An 18,054-nucleotide genomic window follows, 5' to 3' on the forward strand; every position below is an offset into this window, starting at 1 on the left:
AGGGAGCCTGCTTCCCCCGCCCCCCCCCCCCCCCCCGCTCTCTGTCTGTCTCTCTGCCTACTTGTGATTTCTCTCTCTGTCAAATAAATAAATAAAATCTAAAAAATAACCACAAACCACAGTATGGGATATTTACAAACAGAACTACAGAGATTACAGTCCGTTTGTGATGTGACTGGTTTTCTGTCAGTCCAGTTTTTGGTCCTTCATTCATCAGTGGGATTTATTTATCGAGTAACTACTATTCCTGGACACTGTGGTAGTATATGGAATACAGTGGAGAACAACCTGTCCTCGCCGGAGCTAACTTTCTTGTGGTATATATGTTTGGGGGGAAAGAAACATATTTGTATAAATTGTTTATGACTGTGGTAGGTTCTACAAAGGAGAAGTACAGCATGTTATGAGAGCTTATGACTGGCGGTCCTAATCCTGTTGATGGTGCTGAAAGAGAGATGGTTATGGGAAACTTTCTTGAGTAGTAAGCTTTGAACAGAGTTCTGAAGGATGAGTGGGCAGGCTGAGATTGGGGGTAGGAGTGGGAAGTGGGGTAAAAAAGAATATTTGAAGTAATGGGAAATAGTGCATATGCAAGGGTCCTGAGGTGGAAAGGAGCTTAGAGTATTAGAGAAACCGAAGGGATAGTGTGTCTAGGGCCAGAGAGCCACAGAAAAATATATGAGATGGACCTGGTATTGTGGACAGGGATCAGATCTGATAGACCAAAGGTCTTATAGACTAAATTAAGCATTATCTGCTACAGCTAATGGGAAGCCACTGAAGGATTTTAATTAAGTGACATGATTAGATATATATTTTTATAAGCTCCTTCTGGCCACAGAGGAGAATGAAGGGGTCCAAGAGTGGATGTGGAAAGGTGATTTATAAAGTTATTATTGTAGGTCAAGTGCTTGGACAAAAGCCGTAGGGGGGGGAGATTGGGGCTTTAGGTTGTTATTTTTTTTTAAACAGTATTTGATGAAGAACAAAGACCTAATTATTAGGAAAATGGTTGCTTCTGCACTTGGAAGAGAGAGACTATTTTCCAAAAATCAAAGAAATGGCAGGAGTAATTAGTGGAGTGGGCTCATCTGAAAGTGCATGTCATTCTACTCTTTTAGTTGTTCAGTCTGAGACTAGCTGAATACCAGGTGAACACAGAAAGTGAATGGTTTTGGAAGAGTCATGTGTAAATGGCATTTTTATAACTGGACTCATTTAAACTTGCAAGGAGAATATGTAATTCAAAGTGGTGGGGACCCACTTGGTCAGGCATTAGATGCTTTGGTAGATATGTAATCATGTCCAGTTCTTTGTGCATTCAGCTTTTCTTGTATGGGAGCTTAAAAATTTCATCTCTAAGTTGGTTGGTCATTTACAAATATCATGGAATTATAATAGCCTGATAAATACAGAGATGACTTTGGATGCCTCTCAAGGAAGATGGCAGGAAAGTCTTAGTCTAAGGCACATTGAGAAAAGCGGTCTGTAGCTGGGTAAGCTTGGGAAAGGCATATTCTTTATCTTCCTCTTGGAAGTATCTAATGTATGTGAAGATTAATAGAATTGAAAAGTCAAGCTGAATTTATTACCTGAGAGGTAAGGGAGAGCTGTACCTCTCAAAAGTGACTTTGATCTTTCTGAGTTACAAGGGAAGGACTAGATCTTGGAGAAGGAAAGGAAGTTTTGCCCAAATAAGGCAGGAAAATGAAGCCACCATTTGATTGGTTGAGGAGAGGACCTTTTGAAATGGTCATTGCTCTGGTTTACATACATCACTAATAGCGGGCACGTTTCTTAATAAAATCAAGATGATATAACAGACAGTTTAATATGCATAAGCTTGGGAGTTAGAAATTTATTTTTAACATAGTCTTAAAGATTCTGAGAAATTGAGTAGTGAAGAAAACTGTTTAATTTTGTCTAACTCTGTATGTCAAGTCTGAATCTTTGAACCCTGCTTTTAATAACTGATGTATTCTTGGAACCTATCACGGAAACAACCCCTTTACTTAAGTGTGTACGTCTTTCAGGTACAAATTAACTCAAGAGCTCATTGTCAAGGATTTGGCTCAGCTGTATGCATGAGTTCAACTTTGTCATTAGAGTTTCCAGTAGTAGGAAAATAATTAATATCCAGGGATCTGAGGAAGAAGTTGTTTATGATATTGTTTGGATGAGTTCTTGTGTAATTTCTTATTCTCTTGGAGAAAGCTGGGTATGTACATTTGAGGAAGATATTTGGGTTCTAGAGCCCTAGGGAAAAAAAGGACAATGGAGAGTCAATCTTTGCCATGTTGTCTCTGTGGCCAGGGCTCCTTCTCCTCAAAATAGCACTCTGGCTTCTGTAGGCCCTGGAGGTGACTTTGGAGGGACCATGTTGGTGAAGATCTAAGGCAGGGCTGCCTAGAAGTCCTGTAACCCATTTCATTCTTGATGTTCAGGTATTGGAGCTTCTTTGTTGGCTAGACCTCTCCAACTCTGGTATTTCCAACTCCTAGAACTCATTCTCTGGCAGACTACCAAAATATGGTTTTTTTTTCAACAGAAATCAGTTACCTGGCACATTGCTTGCGACATGATACCAATACACCAATAAAATATGAAAAATGCATGAATAAATGGTGTCTATTTTGATTTTCATGAATTGGAGTCTGGTCGTACTGTGGTGGTACTCTCTTCTCTCCTTTATAAGATCTGTCAAGGTGTTTTATGTTACCTCTGTCTGCCATTAAACAGGTAACTCTTAAGACAATAAGCTAGACCCAGGAAAACTGATACTTACGAAACTTGAAATCAGATTTTAAAAATGTTTTAAAGTAATAATATAACTCAGGTATCACAATTCCCCTAGATAGAGGCAACCTGGAACCATGCCCACGCCAAAAAAAGTCTGAAGTTCTTCCTAAAATTTCTGCATATTCTGTGGCCATTGCTGTAAGCTTTTCTGTGGGCTTTCTTTAATTCAAACCACATCATTCCAGATAGGAAACTTAGTTCTTCCTTGAATTACACATACAACATACACATATGTGAATACATGTGATATACACATGATGTTCATACATATATTTGGTAATGTAGGCAACGTTACTGAAGGTTCAAGAGGAAGACAGTTGAACAGCGTAGAAATGTGACCTCAAACTGAAGATAGGCATCTCCATTTTAAAAATGCTCTATAGGCTCTCCAACTTTAGAGAATTTCCACTGACTTCTTCTCACAAACTTTTCTGCTACAGTCATCTTTTTGCTCATTTCTCCTTTCTTTACTTTCTGTGCCATTTTCCTCTCTGGGGACCACTTAGATATTACCCAGATTTTCTCATTCAGGGCAATTAAATCATTCTTTTGATGAAAGGGCTGTTGATAATATTCACCTTAGGGACTCTCTCTCTGCCTTCAAATGACCAATTCCACCTGCCTGGCCCCAAGACAGCTCCTCTGTAAGATAAAATCCAATTGGACAATCGAGATTAACATTTTCACCTCATTACACTTTGTTTTGCTTTTGCAAAACATATTAAAAGGGATGTGCAATAAATAATCCTTTTTTTTAAAAAAAATCGCAGTTTAGTGGACTTTTAATTATAGATTTTCTTTGCTGTGGGGAGAGGGGCATATATAATACTTGTTATTACAACTGTGAGTCACCTACATCATCATTCTGTAGAAAACTTTTTCTGTCAAATGTCTTGCCTGAGAACATGGTTAAATGAATATGTTTGTCATTCCTTGAGGGAACTTACATGATAACCTTACATTCAAGCCCTGTCATTAATGTAACCTTGGGCCGAGTTTTCCAGCAAGAAAGCCTTCATAGTTCTATTGGCTCTCAAACTTTTTTTGGTTTCATAGGCACCTAGACTACTTAGAGTGGAACATAGGAACCAGCCTAATCCAATTGGAAATTTTCACGTGCTGTCCTCAAGTTTTGGTATTAAGTGGGAATAAACACATTTCGGTGTATGTAGACATTTGTATTCTATTAAAATGAAAGTTCCCTTTTTAACACATTATCAAACAAAAACTTGGTTTATTTAAAACATTTCTGAAAGACCCATTAGAATTGATTAGAAGCCTACCAGGGACTTCTACTGTGAAGGGACTAAGTACTAAGAAAATATGTAGGATGTTTTATGTCTTTGATAAGGAAATGAGGCAAGAAGAGTTATTATAAACAAAGAGGGAGATAGGATTCCTTACATTTTTTTGAAGATTTTTTAAAATTTATTTGACAGAAATCACAAGTAGGCAGAGAGGCAGGCAGAGAAAGAGGGGGAAGCAGGCTCCCTGCTGAGCAGAGAGACTGATGTGGGGCTTGCTCCCAGGACCCTGAGATCATGACCTGAGCCGAAGGCAGAGGCTTAACCCACTGAGCCCCCCAGGCGCCCCATATTTTTTTTTTTTAAGTTACTGACAGTTGTCCTTGAGTCTTGTGGTTTCTACTGGATGCATCGGAAGGTGGGATTTCCTTGTTGGAGAATGAGTTCATTTCTTTTGAAGGGCTCCTGGGTCATAATATACATACATACATTATATATATAAATATATATATAACATGAACATACATAATATACATACAACATAACATACATAACAAATTCTTTTTTTTTTTAAAGATTTTATTTATTTATTTGACAGAGAGATCACAAGCAGGCAGAGAGGCAGGCAGAGAGAGAGGAGGAAGCAGGCTCCCCGCCGAGCAGAGAGCCCGATGCGGGGCTCGATCCCAGGACTCCGAGATCATGACCTGAGCCGAAGGCAGCGGCTTAACCCACTGAGCCACCCAGGCGCCCCTCTTTTTTTTTTTTTTTTTAAAGATTTTACCTATTTACTTGACACAGAGAGAGAGGGAACACAAGCAGGGTAAGTGGAAGAGGGAGAAGCAGGCGTCCCGCCGAGCAGGCAACCCGATGCGGGGCTCGATCCCAGGCCCCTGGGACCATGACCCGAGCGGAAGGCAAACGCTTAACGACTGAGCCACCCAGGTGCCCCATACATAACAAATTCTTATAGGATACTTTAACCATCATAGTTTGCTTTTACATCTTTACCTTCTCCACAGTCCTCTTTCACATTTAATTGTTGTATCTGCCTTAAGTTCATTTTGATGTGTTGCATGTTTTACTGTGGATGAGGAGTCTTTGGACAAGCCATTGCCTTCATTAGGGCTGCTTTCACTTCCTTGTTTCTAATTGTGTAAATGAAGGGATTCAGAAGAGGTGTGAGGATAGTGTTCAGCACTGACACCACCTTATTAATCTTAAAGGAAGAGTGTGTTGTGGGTCTCAGGTACATGAACAAAACAGCACCATAGAGCAGGGACACAACTGTCAAGTGCGAGGCACAGGTAGAGAAAGTCTTCCGTCGGCCAGTGGCTGAAGGGATCTGTAGGATGGTGGACAGGATATAGATATAAGAAATCACCGTGAAGAGGAGTGACCCTGGGATCACGAGGACGGTCGCCAAAAGACCCAGGAGCTCCAGAATGCTTGTGTCTGTGCAGGCTGCTTTCAAAATGGGACCCACATCACAGTAGAAATGATTGATGACGTTGTTGCCACAGAAGGGCAACTGGACAAGCAGCAGCATCTGACAGAAGACAATGGTAAAGCCCACCGCCCAGGAACCGAGGGCAAGTTGCAGGCAGAGGCTGCTGGTCATAATGGTGGGGTAGCGAAGGGGCTTGCAGATGGCCAGGTAACGGTCGAAAGACATGGCAGTGAGGATAAAGAACTCGGCGGTGCCCAGGAAAAAGGCCTGCAGCAGGCAGCAGGGCATGCAGATAGCCTTTCTTGCCGCCACCAAAGTTTCCAACAGTTTGGGGATGACTGTGGTGGTGTACCAGATCTCTAGGAAGGACAAGTTGCAGAGGAAGAAGTACATTGGTATGTGTAGCCTGGGCTCCACCCAGACAATGGCAATTATGAGCCCATTGCCTGCAAGGGTTAATAGGTAGATGAAAAAGATGACTATGAAAAGGGGGACCTGCAGTCCTTCGATGTCAGGAAATCCTAGAAGGATGAATTCTATGATTGTTGTGCCATTTCTCATACTCTAGAAAGACAAGCAAGAAAGCAGCTCCTTCAAATCTCATGCTCAAATCCAGATTGGACCAAAAAAAGAAAGAAAGAAAGAAAAGAAAAAAGGAGGATTCTGATTCCATTGAAGGTCCTTCAGGACACTTCCCTGCACATACACACCTTCAGCACTTCTTCCTTACTCAGGATTGGGCTTGTCCTTTTGCCAGCTAAACCAGCTTTTAATGGACTTTGAAAGTATTAAGTACACTTGGTGAGTGGAAAAGTACTTTCCCAACCGCGTACGGCTATAAGAATGATCACTGCTGGGGGCTCCTAAGAAATTGACCCACACTCCCCTATTACATTCTAAAAGAAATTCTTGATTTATATTACACATATGTGTAAGAAAGCTGATTTTACAACCCCCCACGGTTCTCTGTGTCTATTTATACAACTAAAAATCATTGCTGTTATATATTAGCAGTGAAATACAACTTAGATAATAGAACAGATGTTTCTCTCAAGAATCCATTTCCAAATTCTAATTCAGACTCTTAACAAAGGAGACTAAAACACATTCAAACGAAGTGAATACACTTGCTAAGCAAGTAGGAAAATGTACTAAGCTTTAATTCAAAATGCCAAGACCAGCTGAATTAGGACCTGATATACAAAAGTACTTAATGACTGTACACCGAATAAAGATCCGTAGACATGAAACTAACAAAGTTAAAAGGCTAGCAAATGCTAGCGCTAACAGGCTGAATCCTGGAAAGTACATCCTTACCAACACCTTCCTTTATGACTGAGTATCTTTCCATACCAAGCAAAGCATTCCTATCTGTATATGGAAATTCACTCTCTGGAAATAAGATTTCCCCGGAACCGCAATAATTCATTTACATATTGCCTGTGGCTGCTTTGGTGCTACAGGCAGCAGAGTTGAGGAGTTAAGGCAGAGATTATAGGACGTGGAAAAGCCTAAAATATTCATGATCAGGTCTGCCCTTTACAGCAAAAGTATGCTGACCCCTTCTTTGGTTCCCTGAAGGGGCCATCCTCTCTCTCCCGCCCTCATCAGTGCACGTGCTATTACCTTGACCTAGAATGCCTTTCCCAATCCCTCCCAGATTTGGCTAAATCCAGTCTGTCTTCTAGACGCCGGCCCAGGAGCCATGTCAGGGAAGCCTTGTCTAACTTCCCATCTCATTCTGGTGTGACTCCCACCCTCCTCCCCGCCATTTCCATATGCTACTGCTTACCAAACTGTATTTACAGTTTGTTTGGATTCCTCCACAGAATCTAAGGCAATAATATCTGTGGGGCATAAAATAAGCCCTCAAGAGAGATTTTCTGAAGGATTATATAAATGGATAGTTTGTTGACACTGTGTCCCCAGTTTCCTATGAGTTTATGTAGATTGATACATGCATATGTTTATAAAACGCTAGTGTTATATTTCAAATGCTGGAGACTAACAGGGACTGTTTGCTAAATAATTTATCTCCAGGTCTGCTGCTGCTTCCAGCTTTTATATAAATTTTGCTGCATGCAAAACTTTCGGCTGCATCTTTCCCATGTTTCTGACTGTGTTCTGGTTATTATCCCGGATCTTGAGTACAGAGAGCTTGCTCAACCCGCTTGATACTCAATGGTTTGAGGTAGAATGGAATCATTTTTTTCTGAGCTATATTGTGGCGATGAAGCATCCTTCATTTTTCTTAAGCTTTTCATTGTCTCAAAAGAAGAAAAAAAGTACAAAGGTGTTAACATATATCTTTTCTGAATCTGGGCTAAGGGCAGTATGTCCCAAGTCTCATCTTTTGTTCATTTACTTATCCATTTTTTTTTTTTTAAACTTGTCTCTGGCAGTTTCAATTTTTCAAGACTTGGATCATGTAGTAAATTTGAAGATGCCCGATGGTGTAGGAGTAGGAGCAAAGGTACCTGGATTATACTCTATTATGAGTTCCACAAAGGGAAGCTTATCAGGAATCACTGCTTGGGGGGCTGCGTAAAACTGGGATGCAAAGAAAGATAGCCAGTATGAAATTCATCCCAAGGATTGATGGTTGCAGGTAAAGCGCAGCGAATTAAGACTGCTTGCTGGTCCAAGGCCAGTCATGGTTATGATGACGTTTCTATATGAGACTGAGATGCATTAATTGGAACGTATTTCAAGGCTTTAAGGCATCAAGGTTAAACCTATCTATTAATTCTACAGAAGAGCAATACTTTACCCAGAATAGTACTCTTTGCTTCTCAGTAGCAAAGCAATATTCACAGCACTAATGATTCCCAGGGAAACACTTCTGGTCCTGAGGCGTGTCCTTATCCACAAGCAGACTGAAAGGAAAGGAGAGATTCTTATAAAGGCACAGAATTGAAACAGAAAATTTCCGTCTTTTTTGCACCAGGAACTTGAACCTCTCCTTCTAAAATTTAAGGTAAGTGCTGTTAGGCTTTGCTGAATTCCATTCATGAAGCTTTCAAGAAATGGCAAGATTGCTTCAGCGTTTAAGACAATTGTGCTGAAAGTGATTAATAGATCAGTTCACACTAGGTCAAGAATTCTTCTCTCAAAATAATGGTTTGTTAGTGGGGCACTTTCCCAGCTTCCTCTGGGACATCAGTCTCCATGGATGTGCTCCAGAGACTCCCAGGAGAAAACAAAGTTTCGCTAAAAGTTTATTCATAAGTCAAGGTGTGGCATTGGTAGTTTCCTAAATTCTAATTGGTACCAATCATCCCTCCACTCATGAGATAATCAAAATCAGAGAATCCATGATTTTATGGGTTTTAAATCTTGAATTTCTCCGTTTCCGCAAGAAGAAAAATCAGTGGTTTCTTAATAATTAAGTGGGATCCTCTATTGAACTGAGTTAAATCAAGTGTAGGAAATTTGATTTAAGAATGTGACAAGTGGGGCGCCTGGGTGGCTCAGTGGGTTAAGCCCCTGCCTTCAGCTCAGGTCATGATCCCAGGTCCTGGGTTCGAGCCCCACATCGGGCTTTCTGCTCAGCAGGGAGCCTGCTTCCTCCTCTCTCTCTCTGCCTGCTTCTCTGCCTACTTGTGATTTCTCTCTGTCAAATAAATAAATAAATAAATAATCTTTAAAAAAAAAAAAAGAATGTGACAAGTGGGGCACCTGGGTGGCTCAGTGGTTAAGCCTCTGCCTTCGGCTCAGGTCATGATCTCAGGGTCCTGGGATCGAGTCCCGCATCTGGCTCTCTGCTCTATGGGGAGCCTGCTTCCTCCTCTCTCTCTCTCTCTGCTTGCCTCTCTGCCCGCCTCTCTGCCCGCTTGTGATCTCTCTCTGTCGAATAAATAAAATCTTAAAAAAAAAAAAAAAGAATGTGACAAGTGGAGCACCTGGGTGGCTCAGTGGGTTAAAGCCTCTGCCTTCGGCTCAGGTCATGATCTCGGGGTCCTGGGATCGAGCCATCGGGCTCTCTACTCAGTGGGGAGCCTGCTTCCTCCACTCTCTCTCTCTGCCTGCCTGTCTGCCTACTTGTGATCTCTGTCTAATAAATAAATAAAATCTTAAAAAAAAAAAAGAATGTGACAAGTGACCAGTTTTGCAGAAATGCAAGAGTGAATGGCATAGAATTATATGACTTTTTTGTAAACTTTCTCATGGTGATAAGGGAAAAGATGGGGTTTTGAACTCTTGAGGGTCAATAGAGAGTTGATTGGGGGACACTCTGCAAAATGAGAAAATGGGGTTGAAATTGTAATTTAAAAAACTTTAATGAGGTATGGTTTACATAGAATAAAATGCTGTCATCTTAGGTATACAGTTCAGTGGGTTTTGACAGGTGTGTATACCCATGGAACCACTACCTCAGTTAAGATTTTGAATGTTCTCAGCACTCTAAAAGTTCCCTCGTGCCCACTTTCAGTTAGTCTACCTCAACACCTTCCCTCTCACCCCAACAACCGCTGATCTGCTTTCTATGCCTGTAGATTAGTCTTGACTTCTGTATGATTTCATATGAGTGAAATCATATAATCTGTATGCTCTTTTCTTTTCTGGATGCTTTCACTTAGCAAAGGATTTTTGAGATTCACCCCTATTGTCAAATATAAAAAGTTCATTCCTTCTGATTGTTGAGTAGTATTTGATAAGGTTCAGGGCAGGCTACCCCCAAATATAACCCTTTGGCATATTGGTTATTTAAAATTCAAGTTTCTTGGGGCGCCTGGGTGGCTCAGTGGATTAAAGCCTCTGCCTTCGGCTCAGATCATGGTCTCGGGGTCCTGGGATCGAGCCCCGCATGGGGTTCTCTGCTCGGTGGGGAGCCTGCTTCCCTCTCTCTCTCTCTGTCTGCCTCTCTGCCTACTTGTGACCTCTCTCTCTCTGTCAAATAAATAAATAAAATCTTTTTAAAAAAAATTAAAGTTTCTTAAAAAGCAACCAGTGCAAGGACACTCTGAACTTTGTCTCCCTGAAAGCAGGAAATAAATCTCCCATGTGAGGTATACCCTGCCTGAACCAGGAGGAAGAGAGACATCCTTATTACCAGTGATGGAGAATTTAGGGCCAAGAAAGCTATAAAAGCAATCGTTGTTACTTTGCCAATTTACCTCCCCAAGCCCAAACATCTCTTGTCCTGTCAATTCCTCACAAATGTATTGTTTCTTTGTCTAAAGGATATAAAAGCTGCCTTGTTTTTCACTATTTTGAGACTTGTATTCCTACGAGCTCCTGTACATACAAAATTAAAAATTTTTCTCCTCTTAATCTGTCTTATGTCAATTTAATTATTAGACCAGCCAAAGAAACTAGGGAAGGAGGGAAAATTTTCCTTCCCTACACATTCCATATTCCATGACCATACCACACCTTATTGATTCATTTAGTGGTTGATAGGATTTTGAGTTGTTTCAGTTTTGATTATACAAATCAAGCTGTGGTGAACACTCATGCAGGAATCTTTCTGTGAGTGTATGCATTGATTTATTTTAGATGAATAAATGTTTGATGAATTTTCTGAGCATAAGGTAAGTATATTTAATTTTTTAAGAAAGAGCCAAATTTTTCTCCGGTGAGATCTCACCATCTTGCTGTCCCATCAACCAACATATGAGAGTTCTAGTTGCTCCACATTATACCAATATTTGTTATTGTCAATTAAAAAAAAGACATTATTGTAGGGGTAAGATATTATCATTGTTAATTTAATTTGCATTTCTGTGATGACTAGTGATATTGAGCAAATTGTTGTATGTTTATTGACCTCATACATTTATTTCTTGTGAAGAATTAATTTAAATATTTTGTTCACTAAAAATTAGATTATGGGGCACCTGGGTGGCTCAGTGGGTTAAGCCTCTGCCTTCAATTCAGGTCATGATCTCGGGGTCTTGGGAGGGGAGCCTGCTTCCCCCTCTCTCTCTGCCTACTTGTGATCTCTGTCTGTCAAATTAATAAATAAGATTTTTTTTTAAGATTTTATTTATTTATTTGGCAGAGAGAGAGAGAGCACAAGCAGGGGAGCGGAAGAAGAAGAAGCAGGCTCTTGCTGAGCAGAGTGGCCGATGTGGGGCTTGATTCCAGGACCCTGGGATCATGACCTGAGCTAAAAGCAGATACTTAACAGACTTAGCCACCCAGGCCCCCTAATAATTTTTTTTTTAGTCGGCTCCATGCTCAGTGTGGAGCTCAACATGGGGCTCAAACTTATGACTCCGAGACCAAGACCTGAGCTGAGATCAAGTTGGACACTTACCCGACTGAACCACTGAGGGACTCCAATAATTTTTTGATAATATATTGATAATATAGAAAAGTTTTAAATTTTTGAAATCTATTTTTTTTCCTTCTTATATTTCATTTAATTTTTTTGCATCTTGTCTAAGAAATCTTTGCCTACACAAAGATTGCAAAACTTTTCTGTTTTCTTTTAGATGTTGAAAGTGTATGATCCATTTTTAATTATTTTTTTTAAAGATTTTATTTATTTGAGCGAGAGAGTGAGAGAGAGCACAAGCAGGGAGAGTGGCAGAGTGAGAGGGAGAAGCAGACTCCCAGCTAAGCAGGGAGCCTGAACTGTGGCTCTATCCCAGAACCCAGGGATCATGACCTGAGCTGAAGGCAGATGCTTAACCAACTGAGCCACCCAGATACTCCATTTTGAGGTAATTTTTAACATTACTTGTAGTGAAGGTTTTGTAGCAAAATTTTTTCTATTTTTGTTTGTGTGAAATTTATTTACATGCCCTTCATTTTGAGGGATATATTTACTGCATAAAGAATTCTAGGGAGTTTCTTACACTCTACCCCCAACCCCAAGCAGTTTAAAGATATGTTCTATTGTCCTCTTACTTGCATGGTTCTCATGAGACATAAGCAATGCATTATGTATATTTCAATATTATATAACATGTGTTGTAATGTGGGTATGTGTGGTGAGTATTTTAATTTCTGATTGTCCTAACAATTTTTATCATTGATTTTTGGACATTTAATTATGATATATGTAGGTGTCGTTTTGTTTTGTTTGTCTTGCTCGGTAAAACTTTGTGAAAATGTAAATTTGTATTTTCCATCCAATTTTCAAAAATTTTTGTCATTATGTCTTTGAATTTTTTTCTTCAAATATTTTTTTCTTCCCTCACCCTCTTTTTTTGTCCTCCAATTATACATACATTAGATTGCTGGGTGGTTTCCCAAATGCCACTGAAGCTCCATATATTTTGTTTTTAGTGTTTTATTCCCCCATGACATGTAGTTTGGATAGCTTTTATACTTTGTCTTCACATTCTTTTATTGTGAAGTCTAAACAGCTATTGAATACATCCAGGAAAATTTTCACTTCAGCTGTATATACTCTTCAGTTACATTTACTTGTATTTTAATCTTCCATTTTTTCCTCATTATGTTCACATTAAAAAAAATCTTACAGCATATTTACCATAGCTATTTCAAATTATCTGTCTGATAATTCTAGCATCTCTGTTATTTCTGGGTGTGTTGCTATTGACTGATTGATACTCCTTTTCATTTTGGATCACATTTCCTTTTTATTTTTGTCTAGTAAGTTTTGGTTGGTTGTTGCATATTATAAATGTTGAATTCTGGGTCTTATTTTCTTTCTTTCTTTCTTTCTTTTTTTTAAGGTTTTATTTATTTATTTGACAGAGATCACAAGTAGACAGAGAGGCAGGCGGGGGGCGGGGGGGAAGCAGGCTCCCTGCTGAGCACAGAGCTGGATGTGGGGCTTGATCCCAGGACCATGGGATCACGACCTGAGCTAAAAACAGAGGTTTTAACCCACTAAGCCACCCAGGTGCCCCTTCTTTTCTTTCTTTAAAGAGTATTGTAGTTGGTACTGACAAGCTGTCAATGTATTTGTAAACTTACTTGATAATTTCAAGATTTTCTTTTGAAGATTTGTTGGGTCACAGTGGAGTAGACTTCATTTTAGAGCTAATTTCTCTCTCCTGCTAAGACATAATTTCTAAGGTTCTGTGTGTTCAATGAGGTCCTTACATTCTGGTTGCTTGGATCTCTGATATCTAACCCTCTGCAAGTTCTGCAGTTCAGCATTTACCTCCCCAGTAAGCTGTGCATGCAGGTACAGCTTGTTATTTTCAGCTATAAACTATGAGAGACTCCTTTGCAGATTTCTGGAGATTTTTCTTTTTTGTATTTTGCCCCTCAGTTGCTTTAGTCTCCTTGAACTCTGAACTCTGTCCCTCTACCTGCTGTGCCTAGCTTGGGTTTGCCCTCTAGGGTTGTCTAACAGACACCTCCAGGTGGAGAGCCCTGGCTATTTTAGGGTTTGACTAATTTGTTTCCCTTTTTTCATGGTTATCCATCCTTGACTCCTTATCCAGTGCCTGAAAATAGTTGTTTCATATATTTTGTCTAGTTTTTCTTATGTTTATGGTTGGAAGATTGTTCTAGTAGGATTATTTTGTCATGGTTGTTTATTAGATTCTTCCAAAGTAATGGAATGGAAATCTGAAAGTTCAGTGGTACCCAACAGATGATTTATTCATAATTGAAGAGATATGAGATAGTTCGAAAACAAGGAAGGCAGCATGAGTAGGGGAAGAGATGCTGATCTTAGAGAAGGAAGATTTTTCTCTAGCAGAAGCTAAAAGAAGAATCACATATTCTATTTTTGTGTGTAGTATTGGTTTTATTGTTAGTATTATTGATATTCTTTTCTTGCTGTCTTTCAGAGTATCCTTCATCCAAAATTCTACTTTGTTTGGCTATTTCCCCTCACCAAATAGACTTTTTTTTTCTTCCTTAAGAAGGCACAGTTTGGGGTGCCTGGGTGGCTCAGTGGGGTAAACCTCTGCCTTTGGCTCAGGTCATGATCTCAGGGTCCTGGGATTGAGCCCTGTGTCAGGCTTTCTGCTCAGTGGGGAGCTTGCTTCCCTCTCTTTCTCTCCCTGCCTCTGACCACTTGTGATCTCTCTGTGTCAAATAAATAAGTAAAATCTTAAAAAAAAAAAAAGAAGGCACAGTTTTCTGTTTTAAAACAAAACAAAACTTTGACTGCCTAGCTATCTTAGACTTATTTTATTGCAAAATTTCTTTCCTTTTTTTTTTAAAGATTTTATTTATTTATTTGACAGAGAGATCACAAGTAGTCAGAGAAGCAGTCGGGGTGGGGCGGGCAGGCTCTCTGCCAAGCAGAAAGCCCGATTCAGGGCTCAATCCCAGGACCCAGGGATCATGACCTGAGCCAAAGGCAGAGGCTTAACCCACTGAGCCACCCAGGCGCCCTAGACATCTTATTTAAATGAGAATTCTTTACGTCCATGTGTGGAACAACATAACACCCTACTAAACTCATCCATGTTTTGATTACACCAACCTTTCGTTATATAATATTCAGCAAACTTTTTTTTTTTTTTTTAAAGATTTTATTTATTTATTTATTTGACAGACAGAGATCACAAGTAGGCAGAGAGGCAGGCAGAGAGAGAGGAGGAAGCAGGTTCCCCGCTGAGCAGAGAGCCCGATGTGGGGCTTGATTCTAGGACCCTGAGATCATGACATGAGCCAAAGGCAGAGGTTTTAAGCCACTGAGTCAGCAAACTTCTTATCTGTCTTACAATACTTGGATATTTATTTTTTTTTATTTTTATTTTTTTTTAAGATTTTATTTATTTATTTGACAGAGAGATCACAAGCAGGCAGAGAGGCAGGCAGAGAGAGGAGGAAGCAGGCTCCCCGCTGAGCAGAGAGCCCGATGCGGGGCTCGATCGCAGGACTCGGAGATCATGACCTGAGCCGAAGGCAGCGGCTTAACCCACTGAGCCACCCAGGCGCCCCCAATACTTGGATATTTAAATCAGATTGTTAGATCATATATCTTGATGTGATTCATGTTTGGAAACTAAAATATGAAACAGTTCAAAATTGGAGTATTTATAAATATATTTGTAAGTTGAGATGGTCCCTTAATGAAGTAATTACAGAGAAAGCACTCTATAAACTCTGAGGGGAAAAAAGAGTCATCGTATGTGAGAACTCTGCTAGGTCAGGTTGGCTTATCAGTGGGACAATTTTAGAGGAGACAGTGATGTTCCCAATACAGGACAAGTCATGCTTGTCTGCAGTGATCTTTCTCCTATCCCAGGGTGCTTGTTTGGTCTGGGAATGAGAAGACCGGGGTTAAATGAAGAACTTTGTTACAACAGAAATAAATGGCCACAGGAATTGTTTCTGGGAACATCCACCAAGCTGACTCACTTAGATGTCATGACCCGAAAGAACAAGACTAGAGATTTTTCTAGCAAGCACCAGAATATGTAGTATAGGAATTAATAGAAAATAAAATACAAGAGGCTTAATTCTCTCTGTCAAAAATAAGGGAAGGGACTTTCTCTCTTCTGCCTTTTATGCAGCATTTACTTTAGAAAATGTCAAATTATAATTTCTTTCTTTGTCTCTTTGAAATGTGTGTAATTTTTTTTTTTTTTGGAAGCTCAATAAGGCCCTTGTCAGCTTTATGACTCAGAAATGTCTTTCTCAAGGACCTGAGAACCGTCTCTTTAAAATGTAAACAAGGGTAATAGTACTCTATCTCACAGTTTCTGTGGGAGGGTAGGAGCCTAACTTCCTTGGATATCTGACTCCAAGTTACAAAACCATCTCCTGTCAAAAAGATATAAGAAGATTAGAATTTACCATGCTAATGGACATCAGAAGAAAGCAGGAGTGGCAATCCTTATATCAGATCAATTAGATTTTAAGCCAAAGATTATAATAAGAGATGAGGAAGGACACTATATCATACTCAAAGGAACTGTCCAACAAGAAGATCTAACAATTTTAAATATCTATGCCCCTAACGTGGGAGCAGCCAACTATATAAACCAATTAATAACAAAATCAAAGAAACACATGGACAAGAATACAATAATAGTAGGGGATTTTAACACTCCCCTCACTGAAATGGACAGATCATCCAAGCAAAAGATCAACAAGGAAATCAAGGCCTTAAATGACACACTGGACCAGATGGACATCACAGATATATTCAGAACATTTCATCCCAAAGCAACAGAATACACATTCTTCTCTAGTGCACATGGAACGTTCTCCAGAATAGATCACATTCTTGGTCCTAAATCAAGTCTCAACCGGTATCAAAAGATTGGGATCATTCCCTGCATATTTTCAGACCACAATGCTCTAAAGCTAGAACTCAATAACAAGAGGAAATTTGGAAAGAACCCAAATACATGGAGCTAAACAACATCCTTCTAAAGAATGAATGGGTCAACCAGGAAATCAAAGAAGAATTGAAAAAAATTATGGAAACAAATGATAATGAAAACACAACAGTTCAGAATCTGTGGGACACAACAAAGGCAGTCCTGAGAGGAAAATATATAGCGGTACAAGCCTTTCTCAAGAAACAAGAAAGGTCTCAGGTACACAACCTAACCCTACACCTAAAGGAGCTGGAGAAAGAACAAGAAAGAAACCCTAAACCCAGCAGGAGAAGAGAAATCATAAAGATCAGAGCAGAAATCAATGAAATAGAAACCAAAAAAACAATAGAACAAATCAACGAAACTAGGAGCTGGTTCTTTGAAAGAATTAATAAGATTGATAAACCCCTGGCCAGACTTATCAAAAAGAAAAGAGAGAGGACCCAAATAAATAAAATCATGAATGAAAGAGGAGAGATCACAACGAACACCAAAGAAATACAGACAATTATAAGAACATACTATGAGCAACTCTACGCCAACAAATTTGACAATCTGGAAGAAATGGATGCATTCCTAGAGACATATAAACTACCACAACTGAACCAGGAAGAAATAGAAAGCCTGAACAGACCCATAACCAGTAAGGAGATTGAAACAGTCATCAAAAATCTCCAAACAAACAAAAGCCCAGGGCCAGACGGCTTCCCGGGGGAATTCTACCAAACATTTAAAGAAGAACTAATTCCTATTCTCCTGAAACTGTTCCAAAAAATAGCAATAGAAGGAAAACATCCAAACTCATTTTATGAGGCCAGCATCACCTTGATCCCAAAACCAGACAAGGATCCCAACAAAAAAGAGAACTACAGACCAATATCCTTGATGAACACAGATGCAAAAATTCTCGCCAAAATACTAGCCAATAGGATTCAACAGTACGTTAAAAGGATTATTCACCACGACCAAGTGGGATTTATTCCAGGGCTGCAAGCCTGGTTCAACATCCGCAAATCAATCAATGTGATACAACACATTAATAAAAGAAAGAACAAGAACCATATGATACTCTCCATAGATGCTGAAAAAGCATTTGACAAAGTACAGCATCCCTTCCTGATCAAAACTCTTCAAAGTGTAGGGATAGACGGCACATACCTCAATATTATCAAAGCCATCTATGAAAAACCCACTGCAAATATCATTCTCAATGGAGAAAAACTGAAAGCTTTTCCGCTAAGGTCAGGAACACGGCAGGGATGTCCGTTATCACCACTGCTATTCAACATAGTACTAGAAGTCCTAGCCTCAGCAATCAGACAACAAAAGGAAATTAAAGGCATCC

At 39.7% G+C, this 18,054-nt stretch overlaps 1 protein-coding gene across 1 annotated transcript; it reads right to left on the reverse strand.

The window, feature by feature from the left end:
- Positions 1-5,124: 5,124 nt before the first annotated feature.
- Positions 5,125-6,054, reverse strand: LOC125078345 (olfactory receptor 6X1). The gene has a single exon (XM_047690837.1). The coding sequence runs from the start codon at positions 6,052-6,054 to the stop codon at positions 5,125-5,127; it is 930 nt and encodes a 309-aa protein (XP_047546793.1).
- Positions 6,055-18,054: the final 12,000 nt, after the last annotated feature.

This window comes from Lutra lutra, chromosome 10 (genome assembly GCF_902655055.1).
Source record: "Lutra lutra chromosome 10, mLutLut1.2, whole genome shotgun sequence".
Classification (NCBI taxonomy): Eukaryota; Metazoa; Chordata; class Mammalia; order Carnivora; family Mustelidae; genus Lutra; species Lutra lutra.